Source organism: Hemicordylus capensis, chromosome 6 (genome assembly GCF_027244095.1).
Source record: "Hemicordylus capensis ecotype Gifberg chromosome 6, rHemCap1.1.pri, whole genome shotgun sequence".
In the NCBI taxonomy this organism is placed as follows: Eukaryota; Metazoa; Chordata; class Lepidosauria; order Squamata; family Cordylidae; genus Hemicordylus; species Hemicordylus capensis.
Window position 1 is genome coordinate 155,900,662 of NC_069662.1, and position 19,070 is coordinate 155,919,731.

The 19,070-nt window shown below is 45.0% G+C and overlaps 1 protein-coding gene across 8 annotated transcripts in view; it reads right to left on the reverse strand.

The window, feature by feature from the left end:
* The window catches only part of RNF32 (ring finger protein 32), a 65,813-nt gene that overhangs the window by 24,609 nt on the left and 22,134 nt on the right, over nucleotides 1-19,070 (reverse strand). For 6 of the 8 annotated variants that reach the window (XM_053259132.1, XM_053259131.1, XM_053259136.1 and 3 more), the window contains 3 exons: nucleotides 18,418-18,450; nucleotides 3,533-3,657; nucleotides 1,428-1,536 (listed from right to left, as the gene is read on the reverse strand). In XM_053259132.1, coding sequence (XP_053115107.1) covers nucleotides 1,428-1,536; nucleotides 3,533-3,657; nucleotides 18,418-18,450 — 267 coding nt within the window. Of the gene's footprint in view, nucleotides 1-1,174; nucleotides 1,228-1,427; nucleotides 1,537-3,532; nucleotides 3,658-18,417; nucleotides 18,451-19,070 lie in introns of all 8 variants that reach the window. The other 2 variants (XR_008309443.1, XM_053259137.1) reach the window with 1 other exon arrangement.

The window sequence follows — 19,070 nt, forward strand, 5'->3', positions numbered from 1 at the left end:
GAGCACGTTACAGTAATCCAAGTGAGAGGTATCAAAAGCATGAATTACTGTTGCCAGGGCCTGCCAGTTGAGAAAAGGCTGTAACTGGTGAACCAGCCGAAGCAGGCAAAAGGCACCCCTGGCCACGGCCTCCACCTGCTCTTCAAGCAGGAGCCACAAGTCCAAAAGGACCCCCATATCATGAATCGTCTCTCTCAAGGGAAGTGCAACCCCGTCAAGAGATAAACTCACACACTGCAATTGGCCAGATCGCAAACTAAACAAGAGCAACTCACTCTTGGAGGGATTAAGCCTGAGCTTGTTTTGGCCCATCCAGGTCCTGACAGCCTCTAGGCACTGAGCCAGCACATGAACAGCATCACCTGATAAAGCTGAGTATCATTAGCGTATTGATGAAAACTTACCCCAATCCGATGGATGACCAGGCCCAGTGGCTTCATGGAGATGTTAAGGAGAATGGGAACAAGGACCGAGCCCTGTGGAACCCCACAAGAAAGGGGCCAGGGCGCAGAACACTCACCCCCCACAACTGACAATCGCCCAGTGAGATAGAACTGGAACTAATGAAGAACAGTGCCCCCAGGCCCAGCCCACTTAGGCATTCCAGCTGCTAAGAAATCAGGGCAACCAGTGCCGTTTCAGTGCTGTGCTGCTGCCTGAAACCTAACTGGCAAGGGTCCAGAAATGTTTAGGTTCATTGTATCTACTTTGTGTCTCCTATGCTCTATAACGAACAGTCATTTTCATTTATAGAAAACATGTCATCTGGAAGATAAAGATGATGCCAACAACTTTTTGGTCCTGAGTTATATAATAACTGGTGCACTGAAAATGTTTCACGTACAGAAAGTGGCCTTGCCAATGATTAAATGGTTTTTGGAGAATAAAAAGAATTCCATGTAATTGCAAAATGTAACCTTCCCACAGAATCAAATAAAGTATTTAATCCATATGAAAAACGTATTCATTTTGTGCTGCTAGTAACAGCATCTCTACACAGTAGATCACTTTATGTGCAGTGGATTGCTACATGGTATAGAGAAATTTCTTCACACCATCACAAAGAAAAAGCTGCATACTAAAAGCAAAATTCAATCTGAAGCACTTTAATCATTGTAAGCTCTCCCACCATCTTATAGAGGGGAAAAAACTAAAACAAAAGCAGAATGCTTACCTGCAAGTTTGTTTTTTTAATATTGTCGTATACACAACTCTCCAGCTAGAAATCTAGAATAATCAGTTTTTTGAAAGAAAAAGTGATGTGTACAAATTACAAGTCAAAGGAGTTTGTAGACTATTATAAAAATTATCCCTTATTCAGAATATTTGACGAATGTTGAATTTGTCTTGCCAGCTTAATACCAGTATAGGTTTGGTAGGGGTGGAGGTAAAGATCATAGTTAAGAATAGAAAGCTACCATGCACACCTTTTCTTCAAAGAATGCCTTTCTTAACTTGAGATCTTTTGGAGGCACTGTTTTCCTCAGATTATTATACCATTTTCTAACAATGTATCCTCTCCAGCAAGCTTGAATTCTGTGTGATGAAAAGATAAACATTTTTGAAAATCCACCCTCCCCGCAAAAAAGGTTTAGAAATAAGGGTTTGCAAGGGGGCTGCTTTGAATTTGTTGTAGTGCTTCCATTCCAGCCTGTAATGAGGTTAGGATAGAAAACAGTCTATTTCTCTGAACAGTGGCTGTTTTACAGGAATGGCTCACCAATACATAGAGGCCTAGGACCTACTATGCTAAGCAAATTTAATGTGTCCACCATGCAGGCATCCAGAATTAAGAACATAACAGCCATTTTGGATCAGGCCCAAAGCCTATCTAAAGCATCCTGTTTCACACAGTGGCCCACCAGATGCCTCTGAGAAGCCCGCAGGCAGGAGGTGAGAGCTTGTCCTCTCTCCTGATATTGCTCCCCTGGAACTGGTATTTAGTGAAATGGTATTTTAGAAATGGTATTCATTTGCACTATCTCTTCCCCCCCCGCCACCATTATGGAAACATAACAGGTTCTCCTGTAGTTACAGCAAATAGTCCTAGGCCAACAGTAGATGCTTCTCAGCTTTCAATTCCACACTAACTATTGCCATTTTAAGTTAAAAAGATTTCCCACAGTTACTGACAGTAAGGCATTTCTAGATGTTTGAAATCCTCTTAAAAGTTACAGCAGTCATTTGAGTTAGTATTACTCTAGTGTCAAAAGCAAGATTTCCCATTCCTCTTGCAAGATGGCCAGCCAGAGGATGACGTCAGGTGCAAACCTGTAATATTAACAGGATTTCTTTTTTTAAAAAAGAGAGGTAAAAGGACCATGAAATTTTAACATTGCAGTGCTGGAGCAGATGTACCAGGCAGATGTTACTTCTTTATAAATGTGGCAATGCGAGTGCCTCTATGCTACTGTGGAAGGGAGGGAATGATCAGTCTTTTAAATTTGTTCAATGATTTTAAAAGCTACTTTCTAAAAGTACACACAAAGTAGGTGTGTTGCTGATCTATACTGATATCACAGACATCCAGATCCCCCCTGGATATCTGTTTGAAAATCAATGACTGACTACTAGTCTGGTGGCTATAGGCCACCTCTAGCTTAAGAGACAAGATGCCTCTAAATACCAGTTGCAGGGGAGCAACAGCAGAAGAGAGGGCATGCTCTCAGCTCTTGCCTGTGGGCCTCCCAGAGACATCTGGTGAGCCACTGTGTGAAACAAGATGCTTCTGACTGAGCAGAGATATTGTCCCTGTAACTCAGATGAGATCAAGTTGGGTGCACATGTACTCATGCAGTGTGTCTTTTACATAGATCTTAGGTGAAGATTAATTGACCCTGTTCTACAAAACTTGTCAGGACGATTGGACAAATTTTATGTCAAATATTTGTTAACAGACACAAATTTGTCAATCACACACACAGTGCAAAATTCTGTTGTTCTGCAATACAAGTTTGATGTACTCTGCTTGCTAATGGTTGAACCAATGTACAGATATGTTATTAATACTGATGTTTTTAAATTAAACCATTGTTTAGATGTTCTGGTATTGGTCAGAGATCAAAATAAAGTGACTGAAACAGGATGCTGGACTAGCTAGGCCTTGGGCTTGATCCAGCAAGTCTGTTCTTACTAGTTAGTAGATGGCCTTGTATATGCACAACTGCACTTCACACACAGCACCCACCAATGCTTGCAGTGGGGGAATGATAATTTCTAGGTTAGTGGTTGAATGCAAGGAAACTACAGTGCTTCCCTCCCTGAAGACAATTGCTTGGGCCACATGGTCTGGAATGTGCCTGGTCAAGTAATAATAACCATCATACATTAGTCATATTGAATCTCCAGTTCAATATGAAAATTTGCATGGAAGGTTTTGCATCACTTCTCAAACTTAAGACCTATATGCAGGATGGTAAAAACTATGTGAGTTGCATCATACCCATCACTGTACAGTATCTTATATGGATGCAGATTTTTCAATACATGTATTTCAGTAAAAACAGTTATGTCACTTGCTAGTCATCCTTACCTTGTAGCACACTTTATTTTATATAGGCGTGCTCCGTCATGAATTACTCGGGTTTGATACTGGATCTTTCTACACATTGGACAGGATTTTTTCCCTGCAAATCTTTCAAATGCTTTTAGGCATGCCTAGAGAAATAACATTATACTTTTACTTTAAGTCTGCTTGAGATGAAGGTATTTGTTTCCATCTTTATTTATACGGTTTGTGAGTGCAGGATATGCAATGCTGGCACAAGGGCCAGAAGCAAGGAGAAGAGAATAGACATGATGCTAAACTTCTGGAGAGATATGATCCCAAAGTAAAGTATCAGGGCAGGCCGGGGAGTTCCTGCCTTAGACCCTACTTTCAAATGTCCTCTCAGAGCTATAGTTCATCCTTTTTAGAAATTGATGAGATGTGAATTAGACTGACCTGAGATGTGGATTAGAATGCCAATTCTATATATTTCAATACAGAGGTGGTATTTGCTCTTTCATTGCTTAACTGGAATAGCAGAATAGGAAAAAACCCCTCCTAAATTAATACATTTAGTTTTGATGGCTAAACTACATGCATAACCTTGGATGAGACTACAAAACCATAAATGTCTGTGGTGCCCTGGGGCATAGAAGTGATAAGATTTAGAAACAAAATCAAAGAATCATAGAATATTAGAGATGGAAGAGTCCAGGGATCCTCAACGTTGGGCCCCCAGATGTTCTTGGACTTCAACTCCCATAATCCCCAGCCAAAGGCCACTGGGCCTGGGGATTATGGGAGTTGAAGTCCAAGAACATCTAGGGGCCCAACGTTGAGGATCCCCCCACAGCCCTATTTAGTGAAGGAATCTGCTACAGCATCCCTGACAGATGGCTGTTCAGCCTCCATCTGAAAACTTCTAGCAAAAGAGAGCCCACTGCTATTCAAGGCAGATTGTACCACTGTTGGACAGTTAGGAAACTTCTACTGTCTAGCCAAAATCTACTGTATTTCCTTATAATTTCAACCCCCTGTTTCTAGTCCTGCCTTTGGGAGCAACAGAGATCAAGTATGTTCCATCTTCTGTGACAGCTCTTCAGATATTTAAAGATGGTTATCATGTTTATCCTCCACTAAACATATCTAGCTCCTTTAACTGTTTCTCATAGGACTTGGTTTTCGGATAAGGGATATTGGCTTACTTTGTGCACATGCCACTGGTGATGGAAGAAGGGCTGCAGGTTTACAAGGAGGATTGTGTGACCCTCAGGAACAGATTTATACAAGTGGAAAGGGCTTTTGGAGGGAGGGGAGAGACACAAAAATCATTCTCCCTCTCCATTTCCACTCCGTTGCATAAAGAAGACTTTAGTGCAGGGATGCCAAAGTCTTCTTGTGGACCTGCAGCCCTCCTTCCATCGGTGGAGGGTGGCACATCATTATTTAATTTATGTACTCATTCAATTTATATACCACCCTTTCTAAAGTGGCTCAGGGTGGTTTACATTGAAATCAAAAATACATGATAAAATATTTTTTTAAATTAATTTTTAAAAATCAGATTAAAATTAAAAACTAGATGTCATTAAAAGCCAAACTAAAAAGATGGGCCTTTAAGGTTGTCTAAGGAAGAAAATCCTCTTATACCCATGGGGAGCGTGTTCCACAACCCAGGGGCAAAAACTGAAAAGGCCCAATCCCAGGTTGCCACCAGATGAACTGGCAGACCCTTCCTGATTATTTTAATGAGCAGTGGGAATCTTGTAGAGAAAGGTGCTCTCTCAGGTAACCTGGACCTATGGGCTTTAAAGGTAATAACCAGCACTTTGTACTATGCCCGGAAACATATCGGCAGCCAGTGCAACTGTTTAAGAACAGGCATAATGTGATGTAGCCAGTGGAGACAATACTTAGCATCTAGGCGTTGGATGTAATAAGATGCCAGGATGCTAAAAAGGGGTTGAGCCGGATAGAAGAAGGAGCAGTTCCAATGGGCGAGATGATGGAGGAGTCAAAGGTTCTGCTTTGAGACATCAGGGCCTTTAGGCTTTAGATTTCGTTTTTGGCACTGTGGGGAGCATCTTTGGGACTGCTGAAAAGGCTATAGGTAGTCTTTGCAGTCCGACCTGTTGAAAGGGACCCTAGGTCTGCGATAATGCTGAGAATAGATATGGGGCATCGAGGCAGAAGTAAAGGTCCTGGCCGTAAACCTGGACTTTTTCATGCGCTCCATCGTGTCATCAGTTTCAGTTCTGAAAAGGCCCTCATTGTCAAATACATGTCTTATCCCGCAGGTCTTGTTGGAGGGATGAAGAACGAAGTCAGGCATGCCTATGAAGAGAGATGGCACTGGCTAGCATATGGGATTCAGTCTTGATAAAACATTTAGCCATACTTAAGAGATTGACGGGTTATGTCATCAGACTTAGAGAGAAGGTCTTTGAATTAAGAGTGCAGAGGTGAGGGAGCAGTCTGCATACTTGAATTTTCCATACAGAATAATGACTTGAAGCTTTTCTATACAGAATAATGGAACTTGGTCATATAGTTCACAATCTTTATGCAAAGGGAGGAATAGGAATAGATTTTTGCATCAAACAGAATCCAACTTCTATCCTCCTTATCAACTGGAGCCAAATGTTTGCAACCAGATTTACTGAACATCCACCATGAATGAGTTTGATGGAGGATGTTTGAATAGGAACTTACAATCCTCCTCTTCCACACTATAAAATTCTTCTAGAAGTTTTGACGTAGAGGCAGAAGAGGAAAGAGCCACCCAAGCTGATTTAGCTGAATTAACCAGAACTGGGAGCATCGGTAAGGCCACAGGATGTGATGTGGAGGTATATGTCATAAAACTTGCTGAGAGACACAAGTTTTGAGTGGTATAGAAAAACAGGTTGCTTACCTGTAACTCTTGATCTGGAAGTAATCTGTTGCATTAATAATGAAATGGGGTTCTGCACCTGCGCAGAGACCTCGCGGGCAGACTATCTCCTCAAGACGCCCACTCCGCCCAGCACGTTCTCTGTGCTTTTGTTGTAAATGGAGGTTTGGGGCGTCACTTCTTCAGTTTCTTGCAGACCGCCTGTTCCTGATGATCTGTCGCAGCTATGGTAAGTGACCTCTCTTTAATTCCTCTTTTCCTTTTTTTTGTTTTTAAATATCTACTGTTGTAGGGATGGTTTGGGAGGGTCTTATGAATACAACCAATCACTTTCAGATCAAGAGTTACAGGTGAGCAACCTGTTTATCTGGATCATGATCTGGTGCATTCATAATGAAATGGGTGATTAGCCAGCTTTAATCCATGGTGGTGGGTACAGTAGACCCTTAACTTGTGGCAACACCCTTTTCAAAAGACTTCTCCCAAACTCAGTCTGTCTTGCCATCCACAAGTCAATAGCATAATGCTTGATGAATGGCTGTTGAGATGACCACGTTGCTGCTGAGCAGATATCAGCCATCTGAATTCCTGACAAATGCGTAACTGAGGCAGTATATGCTCTTGTTGTGTGTGCTTGTATAGTGCCTGGAGAATCAAACCCCGGCTGCTTGCAGGCATGAACATTCAGCTCCACTAACCAATGAGCCAGCCTCTGTCTCAATATTGCCAGACTCTAGCTTTTCCACTTGTATGCCACAAATAGTCTCTTCATCCTCCTTATTGTCTTTGTTCTCTTCAGATAATATGGAGAGCTTGGCAGACATCCAGAAAATGTAGTGCCCTTTCCAAAGCTGTTTCTGGAAGAAGGTTGGTAATATAATTTCCTGGTTCAGATGGAAGTCAGAAATAATCTTTGGGCGAAAGTTTGGATCTAGCCACATTACAACCTTGTGTGGGTAGAACTGGGTGTACGGTATGTCCATTCTTAAAGCCGTCAGTTCACTCACACGTTTAGCTGTGGTGATAGCAATCAGGAACACAACTTTGAGTGTGAGCATCCTCAAACTTGCAGTCTCTAATGTCTCAAATGCAGTTTCCATTAAAGCTGACAGAACTAAAGATAAAATCCACTATTCTATAGGCTGCTTCACCGGTGGATATAGATTGTTGAGTCCTTTCATGAATTGCTTACATTCTAGATGAGAGAACACAGTTGTCCCATCCCACCCCTTGTGCTTAGAAGAAATGGCTGCCAAATGGACCTTTATTGATACGTTTGCTAATCCTCATCTTTAAGGAGGTCATGTATAGTAGCACCTGCTTCACCGTGGCCCTTAACGAGCGGAAATCATGCTTCTGAGCATGATTAGCAAATCGTTTCCACTTGCTGCCATAACTGTGCCTAGTAGACAGACGTCTATTGTTCAGCAGTATCCTCTTTAAAACCCGATCTTCCAAGCAGTCATCCATAGAGTTTTTCTATCTGGATGCAGTACTCTTTCCTTCTCTCGCATCATAAGGTCCGGGATGAGTGGGAACCTGTGGAAGTTTCCCCTCGCAAGACAAAGCAACAGAGTAAACCACGGTTGCCTCAGCCACCATGGTGTCACCAGTATACAAGTTGCACTGTCCCTTAGAATTTGAGCTAGAACTTGATTGATCACAGGTTGTGGCGGGTAAAGGTAGAGAAGGTTCTTGTTCCATCTGTGTTGGAACGCATCGCTCAGCGATCCTTCGCCTATTCCTGCACCTGAGCAGTATTTCAGACATTTTGTCGGCAACAGTTGCAAATAGTCCACTGCTGGACATCCCCACATGTTGAAAACCTTTTGGAGGCAGGAGTCCTTGATCTTCCACTTGTGGTGTTGGTCGTACTGCCATGTTCTACTGAGGGTGTCAGCTAAAATGTCGTCCACACCCCTTATGTGTATGGCTATTGGATATATCACAAGAGCAATGTACCATTCACATATCCGCATGCTCAGGGTGCACAACGAGCCAGACACTGTGCCCCCTTGCTTGTTGAGGTAAGCAATCACTGTCGTATTGTCCACCTGCACCTACGTCACTGTGTTTTTGAGCATGGGGTCGAAAGCTTTTAGAGCCAGAAACACGGCTTGTGACTCCAAGTAACTTATATGTTGCTGAGCTTGTGGCTTGGACAATTTGCTCTGAATCCAATGAACCCCATAATAAGCTCTCCAACCCGATAGGGAGGCATCCAATGTTACCCACCACTGGGTTGGCATTAAGGGTTTGAATGGGACAACCCCCCCCCCCCAGATATTCTCTTCTGCCATCCACCAATGAAGGGAGTTCAACACAGAGTGTGGAATTGTCAGATGCATTTTCTGACTGTCTACATTTGGACAGAAATTATTTAGGTACCACCTCTGCAATGGTCTCATACACAGATGCGTGTACTGCATGGTCGAGTTGTAAGATGCCATAAGGCCCATTAACTGTTGTATGTTCTCTGCAAGTTGTATTGGATTGTGTTTGAATTGTAGAGCAAGACTCTTGATCTGCTGACAATGGTCCACAGGTAAGTATGCTCTCTTTGTTTCCATGTCTAGAATCGCCCCAATGAAACTTAGCCGTTTTTGTGGCTCTAGCTTCGACTTTTTCCAGTTGACATTGATTCCTAAATCCTGCAGCAGCAAAACCATAGATTGGATCTGTGAAACTAATTCTTCTTTGCTGCTGCTGACCAGAAGCCAATCATCTAGATACGGGTAGACCACTAGAACCTGTATCTGTAAATAGGCTACTACCACAGCCATAACTTTTGTGAAGACACGCAGGGCCGTTGACAGTCTGAAGGGCAAGACCACATATTGGTACACTGCACTTATCTGAGGTACTTGCGGTGATTCTTCTGAATCCCAACATGAAAGTAGGCATCCTTTAAATCTAATGTTGGTGCCCACTCCTCCTTGCTTAGAAAGGGTAGAATTGCCTGCAACATCATCATCCTGAACTTCCAAGCCCCAACAAACCAATTGAGCCCCCGAAGACCCATGATTGCCCTGATTCCCCCGTCCTGCTTTGGGATTTGGAAATAGCAGGAGTAGAACCAGGACAACCTGTCTGTCCACTGTACTGGTACAACTGTCTGCTTCTTGAGAAGTACCTGCACCTCCTGCTGAAGCACTGACGTGGCCTTGGTGTACTTCCGGCCCAAGAATGGTGGTAGAGCCTTGAACTCTCTCGCATATCCAGTCTCTATTATTCTGAGTACCCATTGATCTGATGTTATGTTTTGCCATACTTGGGCATGGCTTGCCAACCAGATGGTGTTGTTGGCAACTACAAAGCAGATGTTGGGTGCTTTGGCAATTGATTGATGTTGTATGAGCAATGGACTGACAGATGAATCAAAGATGCTGCTTGGTATTGTCCTTGTTTGTATGGACATTCTGATTCTTTTCTTTGCCCGAACCCTTTAGGTCTTTGAAAGGGTCTATTCTGACATTTAAATTCTTTTCTATCCTGGTACTTAAAGGGTCTCTGGCGACCATACGTGCAATTACCTGAGCCCACTGTTGACACTGATGAAGAAGCCATAAATGTTTTTGAAGTGTATTTTGATTTTTTCAGTGATTCTATTGTGGAATCTGTATTTTCATTGAAGAGTCCTTTGCCTAAGCTCTCCACTCACTCTCATATGTCCTGTTGAAGCAACGTGGACTTGAGCCAAGCGTAATGACGCATAGTAATTTGCAGTCACCATAGCTCTGGATTCTGTTTCGGCAAGGTATTTAAAGGCACTGAGCTGTGGTTTCGTAACTGAGGTTGTTTTCTCATACAGCTCTGAAAATCTGTCCTGAAACTCTTCTGGAGTCATTGAAGTGGAGTCTTGCAGTAGAGTGCCCCATAAAAAGTGGTTATAGTGAGCCATACAGGCCGCATAATTTGCAATTCTGATTGCCAGGCTAGATGTGGTATACATCTTTCTGCCCAACTCAGCTATTTTTCTTCCCTCTTTGTCTGAAGGTGTTGTGTGCCGACGACCCCCTTTTGTAGCTGATGCGCAGTCTATTACCAGAGTTCGGCACCGAGTGTAACAGTAGGTACGTATTATCTTCTTCTTGCACCCTATATCAATTTTCTAGGCGCTTCAACGTAGGTGTAGCTGTCAGGAGGACATCTCTGGCTGTCTTAGCTGCTTTAGTGATAACTGATATCATACTGTAGGTAAGGCTATGGGGTGTGAAGATTTGGGTGCTGCCATCATGTTGTATACCGGATCTTTCAGTTCCGTCTCCGGCATCCTTAAGTCCATACCCAGAGCCTCAGCAACCTCTCTGATAAGAGCATGATAGGCCTTTAGTTCTTCTGACGGGGATGTCAACAGTCTCAGAGGCATATCTGAGGGTGGGTCTGATCAGTGGCTAGCCCTGTCAGAATCTGACTCAGCTGACTCTAAAGAATACCCCTCAGCTTCTGCAGATGATGGTGATTGTGGGTTTGGAGGAGGGGTTGCTTTTCTCTTCCACTTTCCAGACATCTTCGCTAGTACCACTGGTACCTGTAGTGATTCATGGGAAGGTGGTTGCAATGGCTCCACTGGTTGAGTTTGGCACGCCACAGAGGCCGTCTGCACAGGAAAAATCTCCGCAGCTTGTGTTGCAGTAGTTACTGTAATAGATTCTTGTTGTGATAAGATAGTTCGGTGAACAGGTTCCTGTTGAGCCAGAATAGGTTGGTGGATAGGTTTCTGCTGAGCCTTCCATCGGAGATAATCGGTCTAATCATCCAGCAGTACATGTCGAAACCCACAAGAGTGTGTCAGCTCTCTGTGAATTGGTTGCGCCGTTGGTAAATGAAGTCCCTGCAAAAGAGCATATTGGTTAGGGGACTTCCATGTCAGAGGCACAAATGCTGAAGATGTGCTAGAAACCATTACTGGCACAGGAATTGCTCTAGGCCTTAATAAACCTGAAATGTCCGGTATAGGTGCTTGTTCAGCTATGTGTATTCTCGTTTCTTGTAGTGGAGATACCGATGGCTCTTTGGAGGAGGACCTGGAGCATCATCCACATCCTGATCGACGTCAAGTCCAGTGCTAAGAAAGCCTTGGAACGTCCACCCCAACGGTGTGCTGGATGTGGAGTCTAACAGCTCCAACAGAAAAGTAGCTTCATCGTTATCCAGAGAGAATCCCTCATCCTGGTTATAATCGGCTGACAAGTGTCTCTTATGTAAGTCCCCAGTCACTGTACTGCTCCTTTGTGGGGTAGAAGAAGACTACACTGGGGTTTGCGCTGGTGAGAGAAGGAGATGCCTTCTCGATGTCGATGGCGGCTTCGGTGGTGCATTCAGAGCTGATGCAAATGTCGACGCTGTCGGTATCGAGCTGAAGGATGCCGACATCAACACCCTCGATGCTGAGCTCTTGGCGAAGCTATCAATGCCGAGCCCATTGGTATGGACACCAACGTCAATGTCTTTGGTATCAAAGTTCTTTGTTGAGGACTCTATGTCAATAACAAGTTCTCTGACTCCCATGCTGAGCTACACTCTTGTACTAGTGTCGGCAATGGTGTTCCATAAAGCGGTGCACTATGGTGCCTCTTTGTGGGCGGAGAAGCACTCTCCTGCTCCGAATCATGCCTCCATTTCTTCTCCTTGTGCCTGTGAGCTTTTGTCAATACCTCTTTCGGTTTCTTAAAGACAGGCTCTGATGCCACGGTTTTAGACTGCTCTTTGGCAGCTCCATGGATGCTTGATATCAAGCTTGGTACCGAGGTAACTCCCGATGCTGAAGAGTGGCTTGGTCTCAGAGTCAGTGGCCAGAGCACCTCGTCATAAAGTGCTGCTCGCAGGTGTAGCGCTCTATTTTTCAATGTTTGTTTTGAAAATGAACAACAGATTTTACAAGTTGCCATATTGTGCTGCTCACCGAGACACAACAAGCACGAGTTGTGATGGTCTGTAGATGGCAGCTTAGCGTGGCACTCCACACATCTTTTGAATGTTGTTTTAGTCTCCATATTTAGGCACGGATGGGGCTAACAGCCACCATGTCTGGCCGAAGTCTCACAATGTCTCTCAAAGTCTGTTTTTATTCTTATTAGTTAAATCGTCAAGTAAGAGTAGTCAAAGGAATTCCTGAGGTCAATATTACCGATAAATCAATCATAAAATCTCTTTTAATCTTTGTTATTCTAGTTGAACCAAGGTGCTAATACTGAGGTATAGATGCTTTGGCAGTCAAACAGAAACCGAAGAAGTGATGCCCCCAACCGCCGTTTACAACGAAAGCACGGAGCACGTGCTGGGTGGAGTGGGCGTCTCGAGGATCTAGTTAGTCTGCCCGTGAGGTCCCTATGCAGGCGCAGAACCCCATTTCATTATGAATGCAACAGATCACAATCCAGATAAACAAACAAACAAACAAACAGGGTTGCTGACTGTTTGAGCTGGTGACTTGAGTTCCAGGCCAAGGACCTTAGCCATTTCAGAGATCTGGATTCGACAGGATTTAGTCTCCTCAGTGGGAGAATCTGAAGGGTTGTTGGGCACATTGTCATTGGGTGAAGTGCCTGATTGAGTTTTAGTGACAATAGAATCATCATCCGACTCAAGAGGTAGAAGCATAATCCTTGTCCGAATGATGTTTCTCTGGGACAGAGAAAATGCCCTGTGGAGTTGAAGGAACATCAGGCTGATCAGGTGCAAGAGCAGTTGGAGAGGCAGGAGGTGGCAGAACAACAGTAGGTTGTGATGGTGGAGGTGAAGGAACAGGAGGAGGATCCAAAGGATGCTTGAAGGGTGAAGAGCTGGTAATGAACTGGCCCTGAGAAGAAAAGGTGGATCTCAACCTCTTTAATTTCCAAAGTCTAAACTCTTCATAATCATGGGGAAGAGAAGGTGACAGTGCAGACATGGGATGCCTAAATCTTCCCATCCTCCTAATATAACCAGGGTCAAGGGCCTCAGGGAGAGCTCCAATAGTCGACCTTTCTGTGGTAAAGTAAGTAGGTACGTATTTTACCTACTGGAGTTCAGTAGGTAATGAAAAATAGTGTCGTTCTGTCCAAGGCTGAGATGGTAGATGGGAAGGAAAACAAGCAGGTGTGGTCTTTGCAGGAGATGCAAACAGTGAGGTTCTTCACACAATTAGTGTGAGGACCCGTAAGGGGGGTTGCGGGGAGAGTGGGTTTCTACCTGCAGACGATCACCAGCCTGTTGCTGGGCGGGCGGATTGCCCGCCCAAACAGCAGCTTCGCTTGGGTACTCCTGTGCCCAGCTGTGGCTCATCTGGCAGCTCTGAGGGTCAGGCTTAGGGAAGCACTGCCACATGGTACCCTGCCCCCTGGAGCCCCAGTAATGCACTGCGTGAATGCACAGTGCATTCCTGGGGGCCCCCTCCCCTCTCCCCAAGTGTGTACACTGCAGCTAGCCACGGCAGACACATGACCAAAAAAAATGGGGTTAGCGGAGAGCTCGCTCTGCTAACCTTGTTTAAGGGGGGGTATTTAGGTGGGCTTGCTGCCGGGAGCTGCACAGCTCCCATTGCTGCACACGAGCAGCAGAAATTGGGCACAGGCTGGGCTCCCTTAGCCCACTTTCTGTTGCTTGTGTGAATCACTTCAGTATCTTAGGCAGTGTTCCCTCTAAAAGGTTTTCCCAAGTATTGTTGACTACAACTCCCAGAATCCCCAAGCAAAAGCGACTGCAGCTTGAGTTAAACCCCTAACAATCTGGAACAGCTCTTCTGGATGAAAACTTGCAGGCGCAATACGCACAGAATAAAATTGATTCCTTGCTGCACATATTGCCATAGTATAGGCCTTCAAATGGGTTCTCTGCTGTGTCTTATTGAATTCAAGATGAGTCCTCCCTCCATTTGCGCTCCAATCGTCTACCTTGCAGCTTAAGCTCCTGTAGCTCTTCTGTTTATCTTGGAGATAATTTTGAAGTGGGTTGTCCATTGCCATGGATGCTTAGGAGTGATCACGTCTACTGGCCTGGTAAGTTCCCTGTCTCAAGTATCCACCAGGGCATCAGTGGAATCACTGGCAGAATCAACTCCAAAACTCTCCAAGGCCTGTTGGAAACCTACTGGATCCAACAGCCCATTCTAATAGGTCATAGGAACATAGGAAGCTGCCATATACTGAGTCAGAACATTGGTCTATCTAGCTCAGTATTGTCTACACAGACTGGCAGCAGCTTCTCCAGGGTTGCAGGCAGGAATCTCTTTCAGCCCTATCTTGGAGATGCCAAGGAGGGAACTTGAAACTTTCTACTCTTCCCAGAATGGCTCCATCCCTTGAGGGGAATTTCTTACAGTGCACACACTTCTAGTCTCCCATTCATATGCAACCATGGCAGACCCTGCTTAGCTAAGGGGACAAGTCATGCTTGCTACCAAAAGACCAGCTCTCCACCATCCCTGCAGAGGTCAGACATGACTGTGAGTCCAACCGTATCCAGGAAGTGGTCCATGACAACAGGGAAACAACAGGAGACCGCACCCACAGAATACCCCCACTGATCCAAGCAAAAGACCAAATCCAGCATGTGATCAGAACATGCATAGATCTTAGGACTAATTGGGATAGGCCTATGGTTGTCGTGGCTGCTATGAACTCCTGAGAAGCACCAGACAAGCTAGTCCCAAAGTGGATGTTGAAATCACCCAGGACCAAAAGCCCAAGTGACTCCAACACCAACTCAGCGACGAGTTCCATCAGCTCAGTTAGGGAGTCTGTTAGGCAGCAGGGTGGATGGATAGAACACCAACAGAATCCCCAATCTATCTCGAGTCCCCAACCTAAGGTACACACACTCAATAAAAGTCAATTCTCTCCTAGGGATCCTGGTAAGAGATGCTATTCTTATGGACCACAGCCACTACACACACACACACACACACACACACACACACACACACACACACACACCGCACTAACTTCCCCATACCTGCTCAGAAACAGAGTTCCCTGAGGGAAGATGTTGGGCCCTCATAGAGCCACTAGCATCCCACAACCAGGTCTCAGTTAGACCAGTCAGATCAGCTCCTTCATCCACAATCAAATCATGGATGTTTTTTATCTTATTTTGGACTGACTTAGTATTACAAAGGAGCATGGTTAGGTTCATTCAGGAGTTGGAACTACTCCCTGAGGCCTGAGAGCTGACAGGGCAGCCGGAAGGGAAAACAGTAATTAAATTACTGGACTCCATACCCCTTTAACAACATGCTGGCCTGTCAATGCCCAATTCTCTATCCCCCACCACTACTGAAATAGCCACCCCAATTAGGGATGTGCATGGAACCGGGCAGTGATGGTTCAAAGGCGAGGGGGTGCATCTTTAAGGGTGGTGGAGGGTGCACTTAACCCTCCTTCTGCTTTTCCCCTGCTGGCACTCCATTTTAAAAAAATCCATCAAGGCGGCAGCGTGCCTCCTGCCCACCCCGTTGCCCCCTTTACCAGAAGTATCCAATGCGTCTGCATGCACCGGGCACAGGTGCACGCACATCCTTAAAGATGCACCCTTCCCCACCCTTACAGATGCACCCAGCCTTCAAACCAGCAGAACCACCCACTGTTTGAACCGGTTCAGAGGCCCATAAAGGACGTCTCAACCGGTTCCATGCACTTCCCTAGCCCCAATCTCATTGAATGCACCCCCTGCTCCATCCTTAACAAGAGAGCCCAGACACATCCCTATGAACAGCCTAGCAAAAACCACTAAAACAAAAAAACCAAAGAAAAAAACTAAAACTGGAGGACCTTGAGGATAACTTCCCCTTAGACCTCAGTCCCACACCAAAGGTTTCGGTGAATGCTTGCAGGCAGCCCGCCTAACAGCACCTACACCCAATGATGCACTTAGAGCCTGGACCTAAAGGCCTTTGGAGCCTGCCACCCCTGCAAGTTAAGCATCATCATCTAAAGGCCTTTAGAGGCCGGCACCCCCGCTGCAAGTTAAGTATCATCCCCCCTACACACACACACATACACACCGTGACACACACAGTATTTTTAACAATACATGTGGGTTCAAGAAGCACAGTGAAAAAAATTGGACTATGAATAAACGTAAAGAATAAACTAATGACAACTGGTACAGCAACCAGCCTCAGAATTGATAATGAAGACAATGAAGTGGTGGATAGCTTCTGCCTTTTAGGATCAACCATCAACAGTAAAGGATCCAACAGTCAAGAAATACGCTGCAGACTAGCAGTTGGTAGGGTTGCAATGAAAGCCTTGGAAGGGATATTTAGATGCCGTGATTTGTCTATACTTACAAAGATTAGAATCATTTGGACAATGGTTTTTCCTGTGACACTCTATGGATGCGAAACCTGGACGTTTCTATGGATCCACTCTATGGATGCGAAACCATAGAAGCAAGATAGAAAAAGTATTGATGCTTTTGAACTTTGGTGCTGGAGACAGAGAAGACTTTTGAGGATACCATGGACAGCCAGGAAAACAAACAAATGGATCATAGAACAAATCAATCCAGAATTTTCACTCAAGGCACAAATGATCAGGCTCAAACTACTTTGGACACATTACGCGAAGACCCAGCTCCCTTGAGAAGTCCATAATGCTGGGAAAAGTTGAAGGAAAGAGAAAAAGAGGGTGACCAACAGTAAGGTGGATGGACTCGATTATGATGGCAATGAATGCACCACTGAGAGAGCTTAAAAGTCAAGTTGAAGACAGATCCTATCTATGTGGTTGCTTAGAGTCAACACTGATTTGACGGCACTTAATAAATCAATCAGTGATTTAATGTGTCTTTTAATTTCATGTTTTAATGTTGTGCTGTAGAGAGAGAACAATTTTTTTATTGGGCAGCTAACAAAGTTTACTTTTTTATTTTCATTATTGTTCATTATTATTAATTTCCCTCCTCAATCCCCTTTTACTTCTTCTCCACATATGGCGAGCACATGGCCTGACCAAGAGAGATTGGGAGAGGAGGAGAATTGTAACTTGGAAGTTCCAATCTCCTCTCCCCATCTCTCTTCTTTGCTGGAAGAGAGATCATCATCGTTGGGGGTGGGCAGGCTGGCAGTGGGGCCCTGCAGGCAGCCTGTCTTTCCTTCCTTGCACTGCTGAGCACATGAAGGCCCCCCCTGCCCCGCTGAGCATGTGGCCCAGCCTGGTTGGCCAGATAGCTGTCTGCTGCCACATTTGGAGGCCCCCTATGGGTGCCACAGCCACTTTTGGAAGCCCCCCGGGCACCACAGCAACCTTTGGAGCCCCCCCCCGGCCTGGTGAACATATGGCCACCTGGCTGCGTGGCAGCCACACTGCCACTGGAGCCTCCGCCAGCACATGCCGTCCTGGCTTGGCTGTCCATAGTCGCCTGTGGTGGCGGGATGGCCCCACCCCCATGCCCCCCACACATGGATGCTGCCCCATTCAGCCTGGAGATAGCCGCCTACAGCAGCTGTGCGGGTGTCACACCCACTTGGAGGCCCTCCCCTGCCAACTCAGAACATTTACATGGCCTGTTCTGAGGCCCAAGCACATGGATGGCTGCATGAGTGTGGGTGGCACAGGGGACATTTGGCAGTGTGGGGGATGTTTGGAAACACCCCCACCCCCTTGGTGGAGAGGTCCGATCCAAAGAGCACCGCTGCCCATACAGATGGCTGCACCTCTGACCTGCCCAAGTCCTTTCAAGCCAAACTTCCCAGACCCCACCTCTCATGTGGACTCTGGTGAAACTGGCCCTCACAGCTGCAGCTCATCAGGGCAATCAGGACAAGTGGCTCAAGCTGGCAAAAGGAATTCCAGCAGCAGATCTCTGCTGGTCAAGGCCAAAAGTGACAGCAAATCTCCTGGCTCAGGTCAGGGAGATTCAGATGGAAAAAGAGTCCCTGGCTTCTCAACTAGCCCCCTAGTCTTCCTCCATCCTCATGTAAGCCAAAATGTTTGTTTCTAACTATGAAGAATAGAAACAACACTTTAAATGCACACGACCTCTAGTTATACTATGTGAAGAACGTAAGTATTTCCCATATCATTTTTAATAGTTAAAGGTAGGATTTACTCACTTTATGAAACACATGAGAACACGAGAGCAGCACCTATTGTTGAGAGAGAATAAAACACTTTGAAGATTAATCTTATTCAGAAAATGCACATACTCTTACAATAACTAGTGAAAATAATCAAAGGCACAAAAGATAAATAGTTGTTCTCACTGCAAAACCAGAACATTTTAGGATTCAACTGCAGTTTTCACATTTTTCATCTAACACAGATTATATCAATATGTTTGGGGTGATTATATTTTAGATGACTACTGATCTGTAGTTTGAAGAAAATAGGGGTGTGCAGAACTGGTTAGATTCAAATTGGGTTCAACTTGAACTGGCCTGGTTCAACTTCAAACTGCACCAGCCCCTGAAAAGAGGGGGCTCATTCAAGTCAAGCTTGATGGTTCGAATGTTGTGGCCACAATTACAGAGATGTGTTTTACAATTTCCCTGCCCTCCTGATTGGTTTTTGGCTACTGCTTTCTGATTGGCTAGCAATCTCTTTTGCTTTGGTATGTTTATTGTGGTTCACATCAAAGTGTTGACAGGGCAACTCTGTTGGATTGGTTAGGCTGCAGGTGTCTGGGCAACTCTGTTGGATTTGTTAGGTTGTAGTGGGTTTGTTATGGTTGATTTGGTTGTTTTTTATTGTATAGTTTAGCGCTTAT